This window comes from Sparus aurata, chromosome 12 (assembly GCF_900880675.1).
Source record: "Sparus aurata chromosome 12, fSpaAur1.1, whole genome shotgun sequence".
NCBI lineage: Eukaryota > Metazoa > Chordata > Actinopteri > Spariformes > Sparidae > Sparus > Sparus aurata.
Window position 1 is genome coordinate 7,546,386 of NC_044198.1, and position 19,592 is coordinate 7,565,977.

Here is a 19,592-nt window from a genome sequence, read left to right on the forward strand (position 1 = left end):
ACTCCATCCGCACTTCATTAACCCTGAGCCGGGGACAATCCACGGTAAGAGCCGGGGGATTTAGCACCAGCCTTTTCACATGCAAAGAAAAGAGAGAGAGAGAGAAAAAAAGAAAAATCTCCGAGTCATCCAACAAGACACACGGGGGGCTTTTCCTTATATAATCAGCTGTGCACTTTGCAAGAATAACCCCCTTTTCATAAAAAAAAAACGGGGGTCGTCGTTATCTGAATCGGTCACGGATGGTCATGATGGGACTATAATGATCTTCTGGTGAGTTTGGGAGGTGTTTGATTTGTTCCCTTGCCCCTCTGGCCCCCCTCGTCACTTTTCCCAGCAGCACCCAGCTCGGCCCGGCTCGGCCCACTGTATTTTTAATGCAATTTTACGCATCATAAACGCGCCAGTTATCAGGCCGTCAGTCCGATATTTCACGGCGTGGTCAGCCACTAAGTGGAGGCCCCAGATAACAGGTGCCATGCGTGGATGACAGCAGGGGGAGCTGGCTATCAAACCCATTATCGACTTTCAATTAAAACCTATTAAAGTCTTTTGTCTAATCGTTAACATCCTACACGCCAAGTCTTGTCCGTCAGCCTGAACTCCTTTAACCCCCAACGCGCCACGGCCGGATAACTCGGGTCCTCGCAGACTCGGGAGTGAGAGGGGGGGAGAGAGAGAGTGAGGATGGTGCATGGGTGAAATTTGTATGTGGGAGGGGAGGGGGGTGTGGGTGTGGGTGGAGGTGGCGGTGGCGGCGGTGGAGCCGCTGACCAGCTGTCCCCACGCTGATCCCCGGTCTGCAGTCAGCTCCAGCCCGGTCACCAGCTGTTGGAGCCGTTTGGCAGAGGAGCGCACATCCAGCACCCTCAAGGAAAAGAGGGATGGAAACAATCAATTTCCAAATGGGGATCATTTAGGGCACTTAAACAATTGCGCACATAACATTAATATTTCATCTCCTGCATTGTTTATGGAAAACGAACTGGAGTTGCTGCTGTTAATTTAGGAAAGTGGGAATGACGGAGGAGGAGGAAGAGGGGAGGGAGGGAGGGAGGGGGAGGTGGGGTGGACAGGACAGCGGCTCCATTTTGGACACCCTCCTGCTTTTGTTGGCCCTTCTCTAAAGACATTAGCTGGAATTGATCTTTGATTGCACTTTTGAGCGCGCGCGTGTGTGTGTGTGTGTGGTGGTTGTGCGTGTACGTGCGCGCGCGTACGGTTTGCTATCAATTGCCAATCAAACCAATCAACCCCTCCCTCCCTCATGAAGCTTAAACAAAACTGGGTTTCCGATCACGCAGTAATACCCTGCAGAAAGTAAAAAGGCAGAGATAAAAAAAAATAATAGGCTAATAAAAAAGCCAATATTGGTGTGATTAACACAACATTAACTGTCATCACAGCTGAACTCCCAACTTTTAAATCTCTCCGCAAATCTCCGCTCCTCTTCTGAAAAGGTTAAGAGGACGGATGTAAAGGCGCTCGCTCCTCTCGGCGCCGGTGACACCCTTATTAACTTCTTCTTTTTCCTCTCTTCCTCTCCTCCTCTCTTCCTCGCCCTCATCTCAACATTCGACAAATTAAGTCAACGACACCAAACCAAACAGAGGAGGGGGAAGTCGTTTGACAGACAGTGTCGAAAACTCCAACACGTTTTGCCCTAATAGAAAAAAAAAAAAAAAAAAACCTTCAAATTGTGTTTATTTTCGAGCTGCTTCCGGGAAAAGTGCAGATGTTTCTAATTAAAGCGGCAGCAGCCGTCTCTCAACCTTTGCTCGTTGACACCGACACGTGTACCGATCACTTTAAAACACACTCGTTTTAACAGTGGCCAGAGGGCCTCTGCATCTGCTTTCGTTTCCTGTGTTTGACATGAAAATTCGATGTATTTCTTTTTTTCCTTTTAATTTAGTCAAATACAGGCTTTTATTTTGGCACCAAACGTGACAGTTATAATATCATTTTCTTGCACATGTAACCACATTTTTATGCTTTCAGCGTCGAAATTCTGTTAAATAGATGAAAAAATAACACACCGTTATCCACATTTGGGATTTTTCATGAGATTATCCCCAAACGAGTTGTTTTAAAACTAATAATGTGTACATGGGTGGACAAAATAACAGGAACACCTCGCACACACCAATGAAACGATCCAGCGCTCCTCAACAAAAATGACACAATCACATGTGTGTCAGCTCTGTCGGCAGCGGTCGACTGTCAGGTGTTGCAGTTATTTCGTCCACCCACTGGATGATTTAAGTGGCGAAATCCTTTCAAAAGAAAAGCCCATAATTCCACGTGTTGATCCCTCCTGCGTGTCCCACATACAAGCAAGCCACGTGATTAAATGAAAGACTTTTATTTCCACATTTATAAAAGTAATTCTCTTTTACATCAAATCCCCCCCCGTTTTTCTGTCCAACTTTTTCGCTGTGAACTTCACAAAAGAAAAAAAATAAACTTCACGAAATGGGGAGAGAAGGGTTTTTGCGGGAAGCTAGAGGAACGGAAAAAAAGAAAAGAAAAAAAAAGTAGATTCCAAATTTGAAAAAATAAATAAATTTAAAAAATGAAATTAAAAATAACGAGCCAGGAAATATACGAGAACCACTCCACAAGTTTGATATCTGCAATATACAATTTTCACCAAAAAGGAGAGTATAACAATTAAGGGTTTATCACGGCTTCATATGAAATAACATAAGTAATGCACAACGTCTGTTCAAATACATCTAAGAGCAAATCAACAGGCTGTCACGCCTGGACGTGGACCCGAGTCCGATCGTTTGTCTGTCGGAAAAAAAAACAACAAAACAAAAACATTCGAGGTGAGTGCGTCCCCCCATTTCCCCCTCTGTGGGGATAAAAATGCTTTTTTTTTTCAATAAATTACTTGAATTTTTTTTACTCCGCTAAAACTTCAACTAAGAACAAGAAAAAAAGACTTTATATAGATTTATTTCTGTCCGTAGCTCTCGAGTGTGTGGGTCCAGGCAGGAAGTCCGTCCATCTCTCAGACCAACAAATGTCTTTTATTTTTTTCTTCGTCCGTTTTCTATTCGCCTGTTATAGTTTCTGATGGCTAATCTAGCCTATTATGTTAAACTGGATCACCGTGGTCTTAAAAAAGACACACTCGTCATGGATAGAACAAAGCAACAACCGAAGAAAAAAAAAGTTTCTTTTAAAATCAGTCTCTTTCGAATAAAATGCAAAATATTCTTATTTACAGGTCTATGACTGCTGATCATCTGCTCGTTTACGTGGAAAAAACAAAAAAAACAAAAATCAAATACAGATTTAGAAAGAAATAAAAAATGTTCCTTTGGATCCTTTAACTACATTATATTCAGATTACATGGTTCGTTCCTTTGCCACCACCCACGAACGTCCACATAATGATAATAATAATAATAATAATAATAATAATAATGCCAATAGGGGGTGTCATTGACATTGAACTGTAGGTCAAAGTGCCACCAACAATTGTCCTTCGTTGGGAAAAACACTGAAATCAAAATACTGAAACATCGGATCAAATAAATACATAACTTAGATGCTTTGACTCCTATTGAAAAATAAATAAATTATAAATAAAGCTCATGTCCCAAAAAACAAAAACAAAAAAAAAGAGAACATCCTTCAGACAGTCTGAGTTTCAGTCACGACGCTCCGTCCACACAGTTCAGCCTAAATGAGTCATTTCGCAGCGTAAAGGCCTTGGACAGGTCGTCACGTCGTGATCTGTTTTCTGTCTTTGTTTCGTTTCCTCTAACGAGTCCAGAGCTGCCAGGGTCAGCGTACAAAATAAAAAAAACCCGTCTCTGCAGGGGCCGGCTCACCGCTGCTGAGCCGGCCGGGAGAGGACGCCGGACATGGGGGGCAGAGGAGGCGGCGGAGGGGGCGGCTCGCTGCCTCCCTGCAGGCCGTGCAGCAGGATCCGCGGGACCAGCGGTCTCTGCAGGGCCGGCGGGGGCGCAGAGGGGCCTCTGTACAGATAGAGGGCCGCCCCGGGGTCCAGGTTGGACACCAGGCTCTGCGGGTAGAAGTACGGGGACGGGAACATCCTCTGCAGGGCGGAGTAGTTTCCAGCCTCCGCCAGCAGCTCCAGTCCCACCGCCGTCTGCCTCTTCCACTTTGTCCTGGAGGAGAGAAATGACGCTGCTTTAGCCTTCAGCATGTGAGCGTGTGAGCGTGTGTGTATAAATATATATATTTCACTACATGTAGAATTAGAGAGTGTTTGAATCTGACACACCGAAACATCTCCCATCTGTTTACCTGCCGTCCAATTAGAAGTCAGAAATACATCTGTTTGTTTTTGTTGTTTTGTTTTGTTTTGTTGTTTTTAAATCACCCAAATCTCCATCCTGCCACTTGTCTTCACACCCAAGGACGTCTGTTAGATCGCCAGTCTGCTCTCCACGCAGGTGAATTATTCATAATAAAGATAATTGAGTAGATATAGTGGTTTGTTTGAATTATTGATATGCACACATGCAACGATGCATTATTCATCGGCCAAAGTGTTGTTTTTATATTTATTTATGTCATTTAGCTGCCTGGGAGTCAAAACTGCACACAAGTAAATGCTGAAGTTAATTCAAGCGAGAGCTGCAGAGAGGTGTTTCTACACAGGAGAGGACGCTGCGTGCACTCTCATTTATTTACAGGAAGTTGACGCCTCGGTTTTCAAAACTATTTGCAGGGTCACTCTGTGTGTGTGTGTGTGTGTGTGTGTGCGTGTGTGTGTGTGTGTGTGTGTGTGTGTGTGCGATACAGAGCGAAATAAAGGCAAAAAACCTGCAAAAGTGAAATTGAAACGAAACCTTTCCCCAGACGATGACGGTGTGATGACGTGTTTCTGAGAGGTCATAAATCGCCTCGGATCAATTAATCAGCTGTCAGTCCTGCGTCATGTACTGAAGCTTTGTAAAGTAGAAGTTAAAGGTTTGATTTAAAGACATTAGATCAGAAACAGTTGTTATGATCAAACGTTAAAGGTGAATAATGTCTGTGGGTCTGCTTTCGTAACACTTCATGATCATTTTCTTCCGGTTTCTTCGGCTGTTGGAAGTTTTTCTCTTTTAATTCCTGATATTTTATGGAGCGAACCATTAATCAATAATTCGAGAAGATAACCGTCAAATGAATCAACAATTAAAATAACGGTGAACTCGTGTCACGTTCAGGGCGCTGAAAGGAAAACATGGCGTCCCTGTGTCCATTTAGTCCTGAGCGAGCAACACCAGATAACCCTCCTACCTCCTCCCTCCCTCTCTCCCTCCCTCCCTCCCTCCCTCCAGCGTGTGACCCTACCTCCGGTTCTGGTACCAGGTCTTGACCTGCGTGTCGGTGAGGTTGAGGGAGGCCGCCAGCTCCATGCGGTCCTGGACGCTCAGGTACTTCTGCCGCTCGAAGCTGCGCTCCAGCTGGGCCAGCTGGTGGTCCGTGAAGGCCGTCCGGGCCTTCCTGGGCTTCTTCAGCCGGACCTGAGGGCTGTCTCTGCTGCTGGAGATCTCCCTGTCGCCCTCCTCTTTCACTGGCGGACACAAACAACAAAAAGGAAGGTGAGAACAGGGCCGAGGCGTCATGTTGTATAAAACTACATCCATCTCTGAGCGGACGGGCAGCCTCAGTACACACACACACACACACACACACACACACACACACACACACACACACATCTGAGCTGTGTCAGATTAAATACAGAGCATACACACTGCTCCATTTTCATTGCTTCATTTATTCAGTGATCGGATTCAGGAGAAAAACTCCCAAATAAAAGTTATGGCTGAATTATAACATCAAATTTGTGCAGTTTGAAATTGGAAAACACTTTGAGCTTAATGAACACGATTTATCAGGATTCTAATCAAAGGTTTGACAGCGGTAAAAAGAAGAAAATGCTCTCTATACAGCGCTTCAGTCGTTGTCAATCCAGTTCACGGTTTCATCTTTTGACAGAGAAATTGTGGGAAACAAAGCCGGAAACTGCAACTTTGTATTATTTGAAATCACTGCTTTCACCAGCAGCTGAATCAAACACACAGCTGCTGTTTGCTCGGTGCGAAATTTAAACAAAAGTGACGAAAGCGCTGCGAGCAAGTATTGTTAAAATGTTTAAAAACACGTGTGAGATTTCTCCAGCCTGTTAGTGTTTAATAACTATTAATGTGCAGTGAGAAGAATCGACCTCTGCAGGGCTCGGTGTGTGTCAGGAACAGTGCCTATAGGCGATGTGGAGCTATTTGATTTGGTCTTAAATTGTTATGAAAAGCTCTTCCAATATTCGCACTTCCAATCTGATATCTGAGCCGTCAGCAGAGCCGCGCTCTTTGTTCTCTTTCTGCGTGGTGTCATGTCAGGGCGAGCATTGATATACACTCCTTATAGTCAATTCTGTGAAAAAACACAGAGAAGGGGGAGGCGAGGGAGGCGAGGGAGACGGGGGGGGAGAAGCTCGCGAGGCGAGAGATCTTGGTAGTTGAATAGTTGAGTCGTCTCAAGAAGCACAATAATCCGCCTAATTGAGCCACAAGGGAAGGACGAGCCTTTCAACCGCGACCGCAGGAACTTCACAGGACCGTGGAAATGAGTGGAAATCAAGAGCCGGGCGGCCTCGCGCGGTTACAAATCTGATTAGCGCCGGGGACAAATTGCATCAAATCCCTCAAATATTATAGGAGGCGGATTCGCGGGAATCAAAGCCACCGTACAGGCGCTCTGTGGGCCCCGCGGCTCCCGCAATCAATCAGCGCGTCGATGAGCGTCTCCATCCTCGCTGTCGCGCGCGCGCGCGCACGCACGCAGGCATACGCGCACGGAAATTGTGGAGCGAATTGATGACGTGACGCCTTATCAATAAGTTTACGAGACGGGTAAATCTGGGAGAAAAACATTAACCAGAATAAAGCAATAATAATTATAATGTTAATAATAATAATAATAGTGATTGTAATAATAAAGGTATAACATAATAATAATAATGATAATAATACTTTAATAATACTAATAATTTTCCAGGTGTGTCAGATGTCCTCTCTATATTTCCCTGGCCTGCAGCGGTCGTCGTCCCTCCACGCTCTGCCTCATTAAACTGTCAATGGAGGTGACATGTGTGTTATGGCTGACATGATTGGAAACAGAGAGGCCCTTGATGGCATTTATCTGGAGGCGACCCTGTCATCTCTCGCGCTCCTGCCTCGCTCACATCAACAGATGCTTTCTGGGATATTCTGCTAAACGCGCCGCGCGTGCACGCGGGCGGCCGTTTGCCTTTTATAAAACGTACAAACTGGAATGAAAAATGAACCCCGAGCTCGTCACCGTGCACAGCGACGAGGCTCGTGTTACCGTCAGCGGAGGATCGGGTCGATTTGTCCGTATTGATGGCTTCCGGTGTCCTGATACTAATGTCAGATTATTGATGAAGATCAGTGGGTGGTACGGTTTTATTTGTTTGCCCAAAATTAATTAAAAAATTCGCGTTACTGAACATTATTTTCATACAGTGAAACTACATATTATTATTATTATTATTATTATTATTATTATTATTATTATTATTATAAAGTAACCTAAAAAGGCCAAAACGCCAAAGGAAAATGACCTATTTGAAATGTTTGTATTTTTTCAAGGTTTTAAAAATAATTTGCTGCAACAAAATGCCTAAATAACATTTTAATGTAACAGTTCGGCTTTTACAGATATTAAATGAATTGTTATTATTCAAACTTCATGCGTTGCTATATTTCCAGATTGCACCACTCGTTTTGAGTCAAACCCTCTCTATGAACCATATATATTTTTAATTTATTTTTGAATTATTATTCACATAAAAAAAAGTTATGAGACAGAAACTGAAACACCGAGACCAGACAAGCTGCGACCGAACTACACATAAAAATGCTGACTTGTAGGGGGAAAAAAAGGCATCTCAAGTGGTCAACGAGCTACTTTAGATAGAACTAAAATGACATTTTGAAAAAGCTGTATTTTCCTACAGGAGCCGGTCTGTAAGAGCAGAAGGCCAAATCAGTTCCCCCTCCAATCTGTCCTCAGCACAGCGGCCCCTCCACCGTGCAGCTCCCCGTCCTTACCTTTATATTCACTGTCTGAAGACGAGTTGCTGTGGATTTTCTCCATAAAGTCGTCCGCTATCTTGGAGACGAGCCTCCCCGCCTCCTGGGTCGGCTGTCCATTGCTGGAGTAGGGCGCGCACGCTGCCAGAGGCTTACAGTCCGCGAGAATGTCTCTGATGAGGAAGGACGAGGTCACGGTCCTCTGCTGCGACCCCGCAGATATCTGTGCGTGCTGGAGGTGCGGCGGCAGGCCGACGGCGTGACCTTGCCTCTGGGCCACCTCCTCCACGCACTCCCTCCTCGGCGACGGGGGCGACGAGCAGCCGCTCTCCACGTCTGATCTCGGGCTGAACTCCAGAGGAGAGCGGCACTCCCCCACCAGGCTGTCCCCTTTGGACACCGGACTTCCAGGCCTGTGGGACAGCAGCGAGTCGATGCCGAAACTGGACCCGTTGGCGGACGCCTCCATTGTCTTGATCGAGGCCTCCTCAAACTACCATTTGGTATTCAGGACAAGTTTTATTTGAGGGAGGGAAGAGAGAGAGGGGTGGGCGGGGGGGGGGATGCGAAAGTCTCAGTTGGTCCAGCAGAAGAGAAAGAGCCCCCCTCCCCGCGCCAGGGAAGATGTTTTTTGGATACGCTACAAATGAAGCTTATTCATCCGCTATTTCCAGCTCCCCAACTGGTTCTTTAAAGAGAAAATATCTCCAGGCTAAGTTGCGTTACAGCAAAACGTCCATTCATCCGATGTTCTTGTCTTTTTTTTTTTTTTTTCGTCAATTCTGGAGAGATGAGTCCTCCTGAAATCGATGCAGCCGCTGTGAGAGTCACACTCCAGTCTCACTCCTTCAGCTTTGAGTTCACCAGCCTCGACGGGAACACCAAAGAGTTATTGCCGAAATGATCTCACCCACAGAACCCGAAAAGACGCAGAAACAATTGACTATTTCTGGAGATGTGGCGGCAGCAGCAGCAGCAGTAGCGGCAGCGGCAGCGGCGGCGGAGGTAATGTCTTCGGCGTAAAGCGCGTTTCAGCACCATGGACAGGTTCAGACCCGGAGCTGGACCGGAGGAAACCGTCGAGGGCAGCTCGTCATGTGGCCACACGGACGACACGGGGAAACTGTTCGCATTCTTCTGAGCGGAACAACAAAACCTTTTTAAAGAAAACAGGAGGCAGAGGGAGTGAGAGAGGGGAGGAGAGAGAGTGTGAGAGAGAGAGAGAGAAGGGGGGAGTCCGAGAGCTGCAGCAGGAGCAGAGGAAGAAGCGGAAGACGCGGGACGAGGCGATGCGCGGCGCAGGAGCGGGGGAAAAAAGGAGAGGTAAACTGGGTTAAATAGTCACAACTGGCAAGTAAAAGGACGAGATGCGACGGGGGTGGGAGGGAATCCCAAAAAATTGAACTTGAGGAAAAGTCAGGAGCTAGGTTTTAAGAGCGCCTCGTCCACGTGAGTCCCCTGTGACAAGCCTTCATTGGCTGAGGGGAGCTGGAAGTGGACCTCCCTACACGCCCACTCACTCTCCTCCCTCCCCAGCTTCCCTCCCTCCCTCCCTCCCTCCCTCCCCGCGTCTCCCTCTCCTCCCTGGCTCATCCTCACTTTGATAAAAGAGACACTGAATTCATCAGGAGACTCAGATCCAACTGTTTACAGGCAATTTTCACACTGTTTGCTTTCATTACATCATTGATGAGGCTTATAATGGGGTTATTATGTGGAGCGGCGCCGTGTTTCTCTCCTCGACTCCCTGTCTGTCGCTGGAGCGCTCTCCACCTCCACCGCTCCTCTCACTCCCCCCACACATTTTTTTTTTCTTTTTTAACATTTGTCTTTTTTTATTTTCATCGTTTTATTTTTATTTATTTTTCATTTTCTATTTATCAAATAATCCGATTTAGTATTGTTTATTTTCATGTGATTCCACACTGCGTATTCCACTGAAAAAAAACTAAAACTTGAAATGTATTATTATTATTTTCATCATTATTATTGTTATTTTTTTATTGTCATTATATTTTGGGTTATTATTATACTGTTAAAGCAATTTTAATTTGCTCTATTCTTGCTCATATTTCTAAATATCATAACCGTGAACCCCTCGAATTGTATTTGCAGCAGTCAACATTTTACCTTCAGTCTAAAATCTCAACTTTAGAATCCCAGGACGGTGTTTGCACGTTCACCGTGGCCACCTTTTATTTTATTTTTTTATTCTCTCTCATATACGACACATTTAAGGATGGAAAATCTAAGTAATATAATAAATGTTTTCTTTTTTAAGCACACATATTATCCTGAAGGAGGGCTCATTAAGAGGATAATAACTCTCTAACAGTCTCTGGTAATTGCAGACAATGGTCCGAGCAGCGTGACGCAGAACTTCAAGGCGCGCGGGGCTCCATTGTGCGCACTTTTTCACCTTAACACGCGTGAAATACCATTGTGCGCACTTTCAGCACCCAACCCCGCACAACAGTTTGCCCCGACAGCCCCTAATAATCTAACTAACCCCTTTCTCATCATCATCGACACCCCCACGCCTCACCCCTTCCTCCCCCGCCCCTCTTCCTCCTCCACCCCATGTGACCACCAGATTGGAGGCGCGCGTCGGTCTCAGACACCGGCAGGTTAGTGAATCCGCTCCCCGCTCCCATGGGGTCCCATCACGGCTGCAAGCTGTCACATGCGAGGCGGGGACAACACAGATATAAGGCAGCACACACCCACCCTGACTTAGCTGTTTCTTTCTCCTCTGCTGGTGCATGAAAAGGAGCAGTGGTTTGATGCTTCCTCTCACAGTTCTTTTTGTCCTCCTCTCCTCTTTATCCTCGCTGCGCCGCATGTCCACTGGCTCCAGTCGTTTTTGGAGTAAATAAATCATAAGGTGATTAAAACTGACTTCTTCCTCTTTGTGGTCATCACGTGGCCTGTGGAAGTCAGAGAGAAGCTTTAGTTATTTTGATTTTGTTTCCTCAAAGAGCTCCAACGTGCTCAGTCATTTGATTTGTATTTTAACCCAAGCTGCTTTGAGTTTAGCTTTTTATTTTAACCACATTTATTTATGTCAGACTTTGTGTGAAATGAAATAGGTTTACATCTGATCAAACAACCAGTGGGTCCCCGAAAAAATAAAAAAGACCCATTACTACTGTTGAAGCATTTCCAAAAAAATATAATACAATTGGATACTTACTTTAGAGGACAAAGTGATCATTTTACATTATACAGACCAGAACAGCAACTATGGATCATTTCCATTTATAGTGCCAATCATTTTTCCATAACAATCAGTCTTTTGAAATTGTCAGCAAATAAAATAGATACGTTTTAAAAAATTAGCAGGAGTTATTCTTTGTTTTTAAAAAAAAAAAAACTAAACCTAACTAATATTTTAAACTCAAAATATTTAAATGTATTCAGTTTAACGTTTGATACACTAGAGAAAAGCAGCAAATCCTCACTGGAAAAACAGTTTTGCCTTTTTAGCGCCTTGAATGTTCAGCTGAGTTGTCAAAATATTAATGAAATAATTGTTTTAACTCTCATCTATGATAAGTGTACACGATGATTTAAATAAAGAGGCTTTACGCAGCTAAAATAAGCTTTAATGATGCAGGCTTCTGCTAAAATGTACAAATCCTTTCAAATCTGACATATACATTTTTTTGGCAAAAAGGCAGTGCAGCTAGACTGTAGCTGTGTGTGTGTGTGTGTGTGTGTGTGTGTGTGTGTGTGTGTGTGTGTGTGTGTACTGTAGTGTAGTGTAGTGTAGTGTAGTGTAATGATTTGGCTCATGCTGCTGCTGATTTTGGACAAGTGTCCCTCTGGTCAAGCGAAGCTCAATTTTTTTCCCTTCCTTTTTTTTTCCAGGAAGTGGTCTGAATTTGAGGGCCAGTGCAACTGTTACCCCAGTGATGAAATATACACACACACACACACTCTCACACACTCACTCTCCATCTCTCTGTCTACCACACACACACACACACACACACAGTGATGTTGTGGGAGGATGCTATTGATCCATGTTAAAGAGAGGAAACAGGAATGTTTCCAGGGAGGAGGTGGTCAGCGCGCGGTGAATTGGCTGTCTGTCTCTTCACTTCTCTCTCCATCTGTTTCTTATCAGATGAGGTTAAATCATACTTTATTATTGATCCATATTAAACAGCCCCACATCTTCAACTCACTTTTTCTTTTCTTTTCTTTTTTTTTGTTTCAAAGTAAAGTTGGCACCCTTGGGCCATTTCAGTGAAGTGTGGACAGTTTTTTCCTCTGGCTGTGCTGACAGCTGTACAGTTTAATTTAACTCTGTGTATTTATAAAAAAAAAACCATTTTATTCTGATCAGGCTGTTAGTCTATGAATAATTAGTAAAATATCAAGAAAATGTGAATTCTAAAACCAGATGACGTGGCACCATAATAGTCCCTGTCAGTGTTAATAATCTACCTGTGGACATGTGATTTATTTTGCTGTTATTTATTTATTTATTTTTTCCTTTGCATTATTGGAATCCAGTCCGTCTGCTTTACTGCTAATAATGCCTGCTGGGCCTCCTCAGCTCCTTGGGTTTTTTGTTGTTGTGTGTTGGTGGTGGTGGTGGTGGTGGGGGGGGGGAACACAGCAAACATTTTATTTACTTGCTCAATTGAGCTGGTGTGTTAAATATATATCTAGATGTGTGTTGTAAAAATGTGTGTCCCCTTTGTATAAACTTTGGCATCTCTGTCGTTTTGGAACACGGAGTAGTAAAAAAAAAAAAAAGCGTGTCTTTCGAGGGGGTATGTATGTAAAGAGATGACTCCTCTCAACAAACAAACAGCATAAAAAAAAAAAAAAAGGAAAAGGCTCTTGCTCTGGAGCCGGTGCTGCACCCTGGACCAGTCAGGGATGCAAATGATGCACCTTAACGCCATCAGGTACTGGAGTTGACAGAAAATAATGAGAACCCGCTGAATCTTTTATAAGGTTAACACTCACATTTCCCAGTCAGCTGTCACACAAGAAAGAATTTAGCACATGCATGCGGGCGAAATAAACCTTCATCGTCTCATTAATGCTGACAGGGCCCTGGACCGCCAGCTCCCAGCGCCAGCGCCGCCACCACCTTCGTTTTGTGTCGGTAATTTGCAGCGGAGACAGACCCCCTTCTCCCGGAGAGAAAGAGGGGAAAGGAGGAGGAAGAGAGGAAGAAGGAGGGGGAGGAGGAGGGAGGAGATATTACGGAGGGAGAGCGAGAGAGGGAAAGAGGGGAATTGTGGAGGATCGTGGAGCGAGTGCAGAGGAAAAGAGGGAGGGAAGCTGGGCCTGGGGGGGGGGGGGGAGGGTGGAAAGATGGCTAGCGCGCCAGGAGTCTGATTCTCCCCTAATTGGAAGCATTGGGCATTGTCAACGGAGGATTTTCAGCTGCTCACTGACAGGTAGAGCCGTCAGAATGATAGCCCACTTGTCAGCGCAAAAGACCAATAAAAACAAACCACTTTTGATTTAATTGGAGGCCTAACCATGGTGTGTGTGTGTGTGAGGTAGAAAGTGTGTGTGTGTGTGTGTGTGTGTGTGTGTGTTGCCTGCAGGGCCAGGGCCACGGGGAGGTGGAAGGGAGGTGTGAGGATGAGTGGGGGCATTTGTGTCTGCGCGTGTGAAGGAAATCATCACTCTAGCCATCAATGTTCTCGCCCTGCCTCCATCTCTGCCATCGCTGCTCGTCCTCCGGGGGCGCGTGGTCACCGGTCGCCCGCGGTGAGAGGGGTTTCAGGAGAGGCAGGTTTTGATGCCGTCCCGGGGGGGGGGGGCCTCCCGAGCCGCCACATCAGAGCGAGGAGCGGTTTCTCCCTTCTTCTTCATCTTTCCCCCTTTTCTTCATCCTCCATCAGCAGAGAGCCGGGTTCCTGCCGCAGATGCCAGCCTTTCAAAACAGAATGAGCAATATTTGACATTTTTCTCTCGCACTTCTGTCGGCTGAGAACTCGCCCGACCAGGTGAGACGGAGAATCATAAACTTTTTCTCTCCGTGAGAGCAAATGTCACAGTGAGGCGACCGCACGGTGAATGTGTCCATCCGTTGTGCTAGTTAAAGACGCGTCTGCTGAAAGCTGACGGATATGAAAACAGTTGATGCTGAAGTGCAAATGGAGCATGGAGCGACAGAAACCCAGGTTGAGGTTCAGGAGTTAGTTTACTGAATCTGAATCCAGCGATGAAATGTATATCTCAAATTTTTTGCCTCTTTTTTTGTTGTTTGGAACCGGGCCAGAAACTTGTTTCTGCCATTTGTAAGAGCGTTTATACCTGGAAGTCAGATCAGAAGTAATAATTAGAAAAACACAACTTTCTAAGCCTTTGGAGGAATTATTATGATGGAAATATTAAAGGGTAACATTGCAAATTTCACACACTAAAGTGTGTTTTCAGGTCTTGTAGAGTACTACTGCATATGTGAAAAAAAATAGTATGTGTGTGGCTCCAGAGAAAGCTGCATGTAATCTGATAATTTGCTTCCAGTGATGTCGCTCAGTGGTTTAGTTGCATTGTGGGTAATGTAGGCACCAGTCCATGAAAATCAGTCGACTGGCCTGACGCTGAATTATGAATATGTTTTGTTTTAAAACAAATGATCAAAATCAATTCAGCACAACCAGAGATGTCACCTTTTTTATTCAACATTTCAAAGCCTGCTGCCTACATTACCCACAGTGCAACGTATCCACTTAGTGACATCACTGGAGGCAATTTATCAGATTACATACAACTTCCTCTGGAACCACAAAAGGCTGTAAACTACTTTGAGACATATCGTGCTGTAGTACTCCCCAAGACCTGTAAACACATCAAAATGTGGAGCTTTGGTGGAGTTACATATCATTCTACAGCACACAATGTTTGAGTTTTTTTTTACATTAGTGTGCTTTTAAATTTGTGGCAACAGACCCTTTCTTGTTTCAGCATGACAATGATAAGACCAATTTGGTGTTGAAGGCCCTCCAGAGTCCTGGCCTTCAACCCCACCCAGCACCTTCCGAATGAACTGTGAGTCAGGCCTCATCACCCGACAACAGAGTTAAACCTTACTAATGCTCTTGTGGCTGAATGGGAGCAAATCCCTGCATCCAGGTTCCCTGGAAAGTCTTCCCAGAGAGTGAAGACTGTTAGCAGCAGGTCAATACCCATGATTTTGGAGATGATTTGATTTCAAAGTGTCACAAAAGTAATCACATGCTGTGTGGGTGTAACTTTTGAGAGTACAAAATCCTTTGCCAGTTATTTAGCAGAATGACTACCCGGATGTTTTGGGGAAATGCTCTTTGCTTAATAAAAATTAGGAGAGGGTTTAGTTATCTGACAGTTTTCAGTGGAGATGTGCAGCTTGTTAACTCCCTACATTTGGCTTCTCACGAGGCTGCTTACGCGAGTAAATATTTACATTTATATATTATTATATAAAATTGTGGTTGATGACTATATCAACCTCTTTGCACTATGTCACTAGTAGTTTCCTGAGGTGGAAATGTTAATCCACATGTGAAACAAGGCAAACTCTGTATGAATGTATGTCGTTCACAAATGAAAATGCAAATTTGTTGTGAAGACATTTTCAGTCGTACATGAAAACAGCCAATCACATGAGGAAATGTGTAGTTCACATGTGACATCATTTTATTGTCACATAAAAAAATGTTGTTATACCTGTGAGAATAGCCAATTGCATGTGAAAAATAGTGTGAAATGTACATATTAAGAAGTCACATGATTTCATGTTCCACACGTGGAAATTCTATTCACACATGATTACATCTATAATTCACATGTGAAAATAGACAATCACATATGATCATGTATGTAATTCTTGTGTAAAAATGTACAGTTTGTTTAACATGTGGTTATTTTCATTTAATCACAAGTTAAAACGTCGACTTCACATGTAGATAAAAGCCAAGCGCATTTGAAAATATTCAATTCACATGTGAAATTGTGTTTTTCACATCTGAAAAAGGTGAAATTTCATATATGACATTTCCGTAATGCCACTGAAGACTGATAATCGTGTGTGTGTGTGTGTGTGTGTGTGTGTGTGTGTAACAATCAGTATATTGTAATTGAAATGATTTCCAAATGTGTTCAGCATCACCTCTAAACACCACCACAAAGACCATAACTAGTGAATTAATCTTTCTAATAATGAGGGGAACCTCAGTTGGCTCTCCTGACTAATGTGTGTGTATTTCATAATTGCAGGTCCACTCATGCATCTGAATATGCGGCTCCCCTCCTGTCCTGCGCTGTCGGGCCGGCGTGCGCGCCCCTTGCAGCCAGCGTTTTATTATTCTTGACAGAGTTCAACGAACACATCTGGTCAGAGGATAAGAGGGGATGGAGGGACGGTGCCAAGAGGCGGAGAGGTGAGAGAGGAGCCAATGGAGAGGGGTGTGAGCAGGCGGAGGACGAGGACCTACAACCATCCATCATAACCGTCTCCCTCGTGAGGAATGCCAGCTCCTTCAAACTAGGGCCAACACTACTTTGGCTGACCTTTGACCCCTTGGGCCTAAACCAGGTAGACTATTAGAGCCATCAGGAATTTAATTAGCAGTAGGGCTTCCACTCATTATTGTTTTAATCACCAATTAGTCAATGCATCCCAGTTGTTCAGGTACTTTAGAACAAGATACTGTACGTTAACGTTTAAGTAACACAGATCTCTTGCAGCCTTGTGAATTATGGCTCTTTCATCCGTAAGAACAATGACCAAATCCTCCACTGAAAGTGAAGTTTCCCAGTGAAGTTCAGTAATAACATTACAGTTACTGATCTCAGTAAAGTTTAATCCGGGGATCGATGTGTTTGCTATCTTACCTGGAGTTTGATGGATGTCTGGAGGCTGATTTTCAGCTCAGTGAACAGAGAGATGCATTAGGTTGCAGCAGAGTGGGTTTGCCTCATCCACAGGAAGGAAAATGCACCTCGCTTTGAATCAAAAGTTACATTTTGTATCTTCTTGGCTGCTAGCTAGTCACTCGTAACTTTTTCGTACATTTGGTTTGTGAGCATTCAGTGAACTCGTCTGGATTCTGCGTGCAGTTAACTGGGATGAGCCAGCGTTAGCGTTAACGTTATTGCCTTTGTCAGATAACGGGCTAACAAGTAATGTACGCATCACTTTGCATGTTCTCTTTCAATTAGTTACTTTTTTTTGAGTAGGCAAAATTTCCCAACACTGAACATTTACAACACTTTAAACACACTGACAAGCTTTGCACATGGCTGTAATACACAGAGTAGAAGAGCGCTCACCACTAACTACAAACAAAACCAGTTGTTAGCAAACTGCTAAGAAACCTCAAAGACGAAGAAGCAAAGAAGAAAAAGCACAAGAGAAGCAAAAGCATTATATACATATTAGAGCACAGATATCAAACAAGAAAATATGTAATTTATAATGATAAAGCAAAGTAAAGTACAATTCTTACATTTGAGGAACTGGACTCAGTGAAAGTTGCATCCCCAGCAGCCAAACCAGTGCTAGATAACAGGCATATTTGCAAGGTTTCATAGTTCAATGTTAACCTGTCATGCGGACCCCTTGAGCGATGGTGTATTGGTGGGCTCACATTGGGCGGGGGGTCCACCGCAGCTGCCAGAGGGAGACACACACAAGCTGGTGGACAGTGCGGAGAGCTCCTGTACCTCCAAGGAGAGGGCACAGGGTCCAGGTTCGCCCCCTACCCTCTACCCTGCCAGGGGAGACCGAGGAGGAACGGCCCTCGGCCCTCTCCCTCCATGTGGGGAAACGGAGGCGTGCTTACATCCATGAATCACATTGTGAGTGTCACTCAGGACACACACGCCCACACACACACATACACACACATATGCAAGAGTAATGAAACTGATGTTGGACAAGATGCTCTGGGAAATGGTTCTAATGTCTTTCTCGAGTGGTGGAATGACCTTGGCTGCTCTTTAGAGCCGCAACTTTCAATTACCATCATCATTGATCCATTTTGTTGATTCTTGTTATTGATTAATCTGAAATTTGCTCAATCAGAATATGAGAAAACGGAAAAATTCCCGAACTGAAGTTAGATATAGTCAAAACTCTGATGTCCAAATCCATAAATCTAGTCAAAAGCAAAATATTGTAAAACTTAAATTCTGTTGTACCTATCATAAATTTAATCCTGCAAAATATATATGAGGCAATTTACTATGAATACTTGGCTGTAAAGGATATTTCCAGCCATCTATTTTTTTTTTTTGCTCCTACGCCAGACTGAGTAGTTGTTACTGGGAAAAAAATGTCAGGCCCTGTTTTATTTTAGTCACACACATACACACACACACACTGCGTGGCGGGGGATGTTGGGGGGGGGGGGTTCCAACGCTCCATTCAGGCCTTAAACTACCTGCTTCCTAATTTGGCCAATATGCAGGTAATATGCGGGGTCGCAACATCTCAATTATCACACCTCCTGTCAGCGGCTCCCAATCCCCCGCTCGCCACTACCTTCCCCTCCAACATGCCTTCACCCCCCGCCCTCGCCCCCTCCCGCCGTGACTTTTATTGCTTCATTAGTATGCTCCACATGCTCCGGCGCACACCCACGCTCCGCGAGCCTTCAGACCCTAACAACTTTTGGCAGATCAGTGCGTGATGAGGAGATGATGAGGGACTCTTTCTACTAAAAGCCCACCTACCTGGCGCCGTGGCCCATTTTTGTCCAAGTGTGCGTTCAAACTGGTGATGCAGAAAGTAAGGCGAAACAGCTGGGGGAGCCGGTGTGAAAGCTTTTTCCGGTTGTCACACCTGAGAACTCGCAGCAGAGGAGATGACCCGAGTTTTTGATAGTTTGCCAATATAATAAGCATTGTGTTCAAACCTCCTAATGCATCAGTGTGAGCCTCTTTGCTGACCCACCTGTGTTTAGGTCAGAGTGAAGAGAGTTTGGGGGAAATGTGTAATAAATGACTTGGGTTTATATATTTAATTGGGTTTAAACATCTATGAGGAGTTGTTATAATATCTAAAATTGGATGTTATGGTCAAGTTTAAGGTCGACCCTAACCCCAGGGTGTACCTGATTGAAGTTCTGATTTAGTTTCAGAAATATCTGATGGAAGATATTTGATGCTTGATGCTATGGAAGCATTCTTGTAGGTATTTAGAGATTGAGGTCGGTTTTTATGTTGCCACACGTGACACGGATCACTCACCGGCTCTCCTGCAGCGGCGTCTGATTCCTGAGAGAAATACCTGATGGGATTAATGCTCGCATGTTATATCTCCTGTCACAAGCATCCATCCTGCAGCTAGGCAGGTACATCCAAGGTGTGTTTTAGAAAGTGCGCGTGTCGGTGTCTGTGGTGGTGGGGGTGTGGGTGGAGGTGTTCAGCGTGGAGAATAAGACCCCAGAAAATGCTCATTAGAGTTGACCTTGGCACTTGCAGCCGGCGTTTGATGGATCGGGTACAGGGCCAAACAAGCCCCTGGGGAGCCATGAT

At 44.6% G+C, this 19,592-nt stretch overlaps 1 protein-coding gene across 1 annotated transcript; it reads right to left on the bottom strand.

The window, feature by feature from the left end:
* Positions 1–2,349: 2,349 nt before the first annotated feature.
* barhl1b (BarH-like homeobox 1b) lies at positions 2,350–9,573 on the bottom strand. Its single transcript, XM_030434872.1, has 3 exons — positions 8,112–9,573; positions 5,326–5,548; positions 2,350–4,148 (listed from the first exon to the last, which is right to left on the bottom strand). The coding sequence occupies exons 1-3, from the start codon at positions 8,560–8,562 to the stop codon at positions 3,845–3,847; spliced, it is 978 nt and encodes a 325-aa protein (XP_030290732.1). The 5' UTR covers positions 8,563–9,573; the 3' UTR covers positions 2,350–3,844.
* Between the last annotated feature and the right edge of the window lie 10,019 nt (positions 9,574–19,592).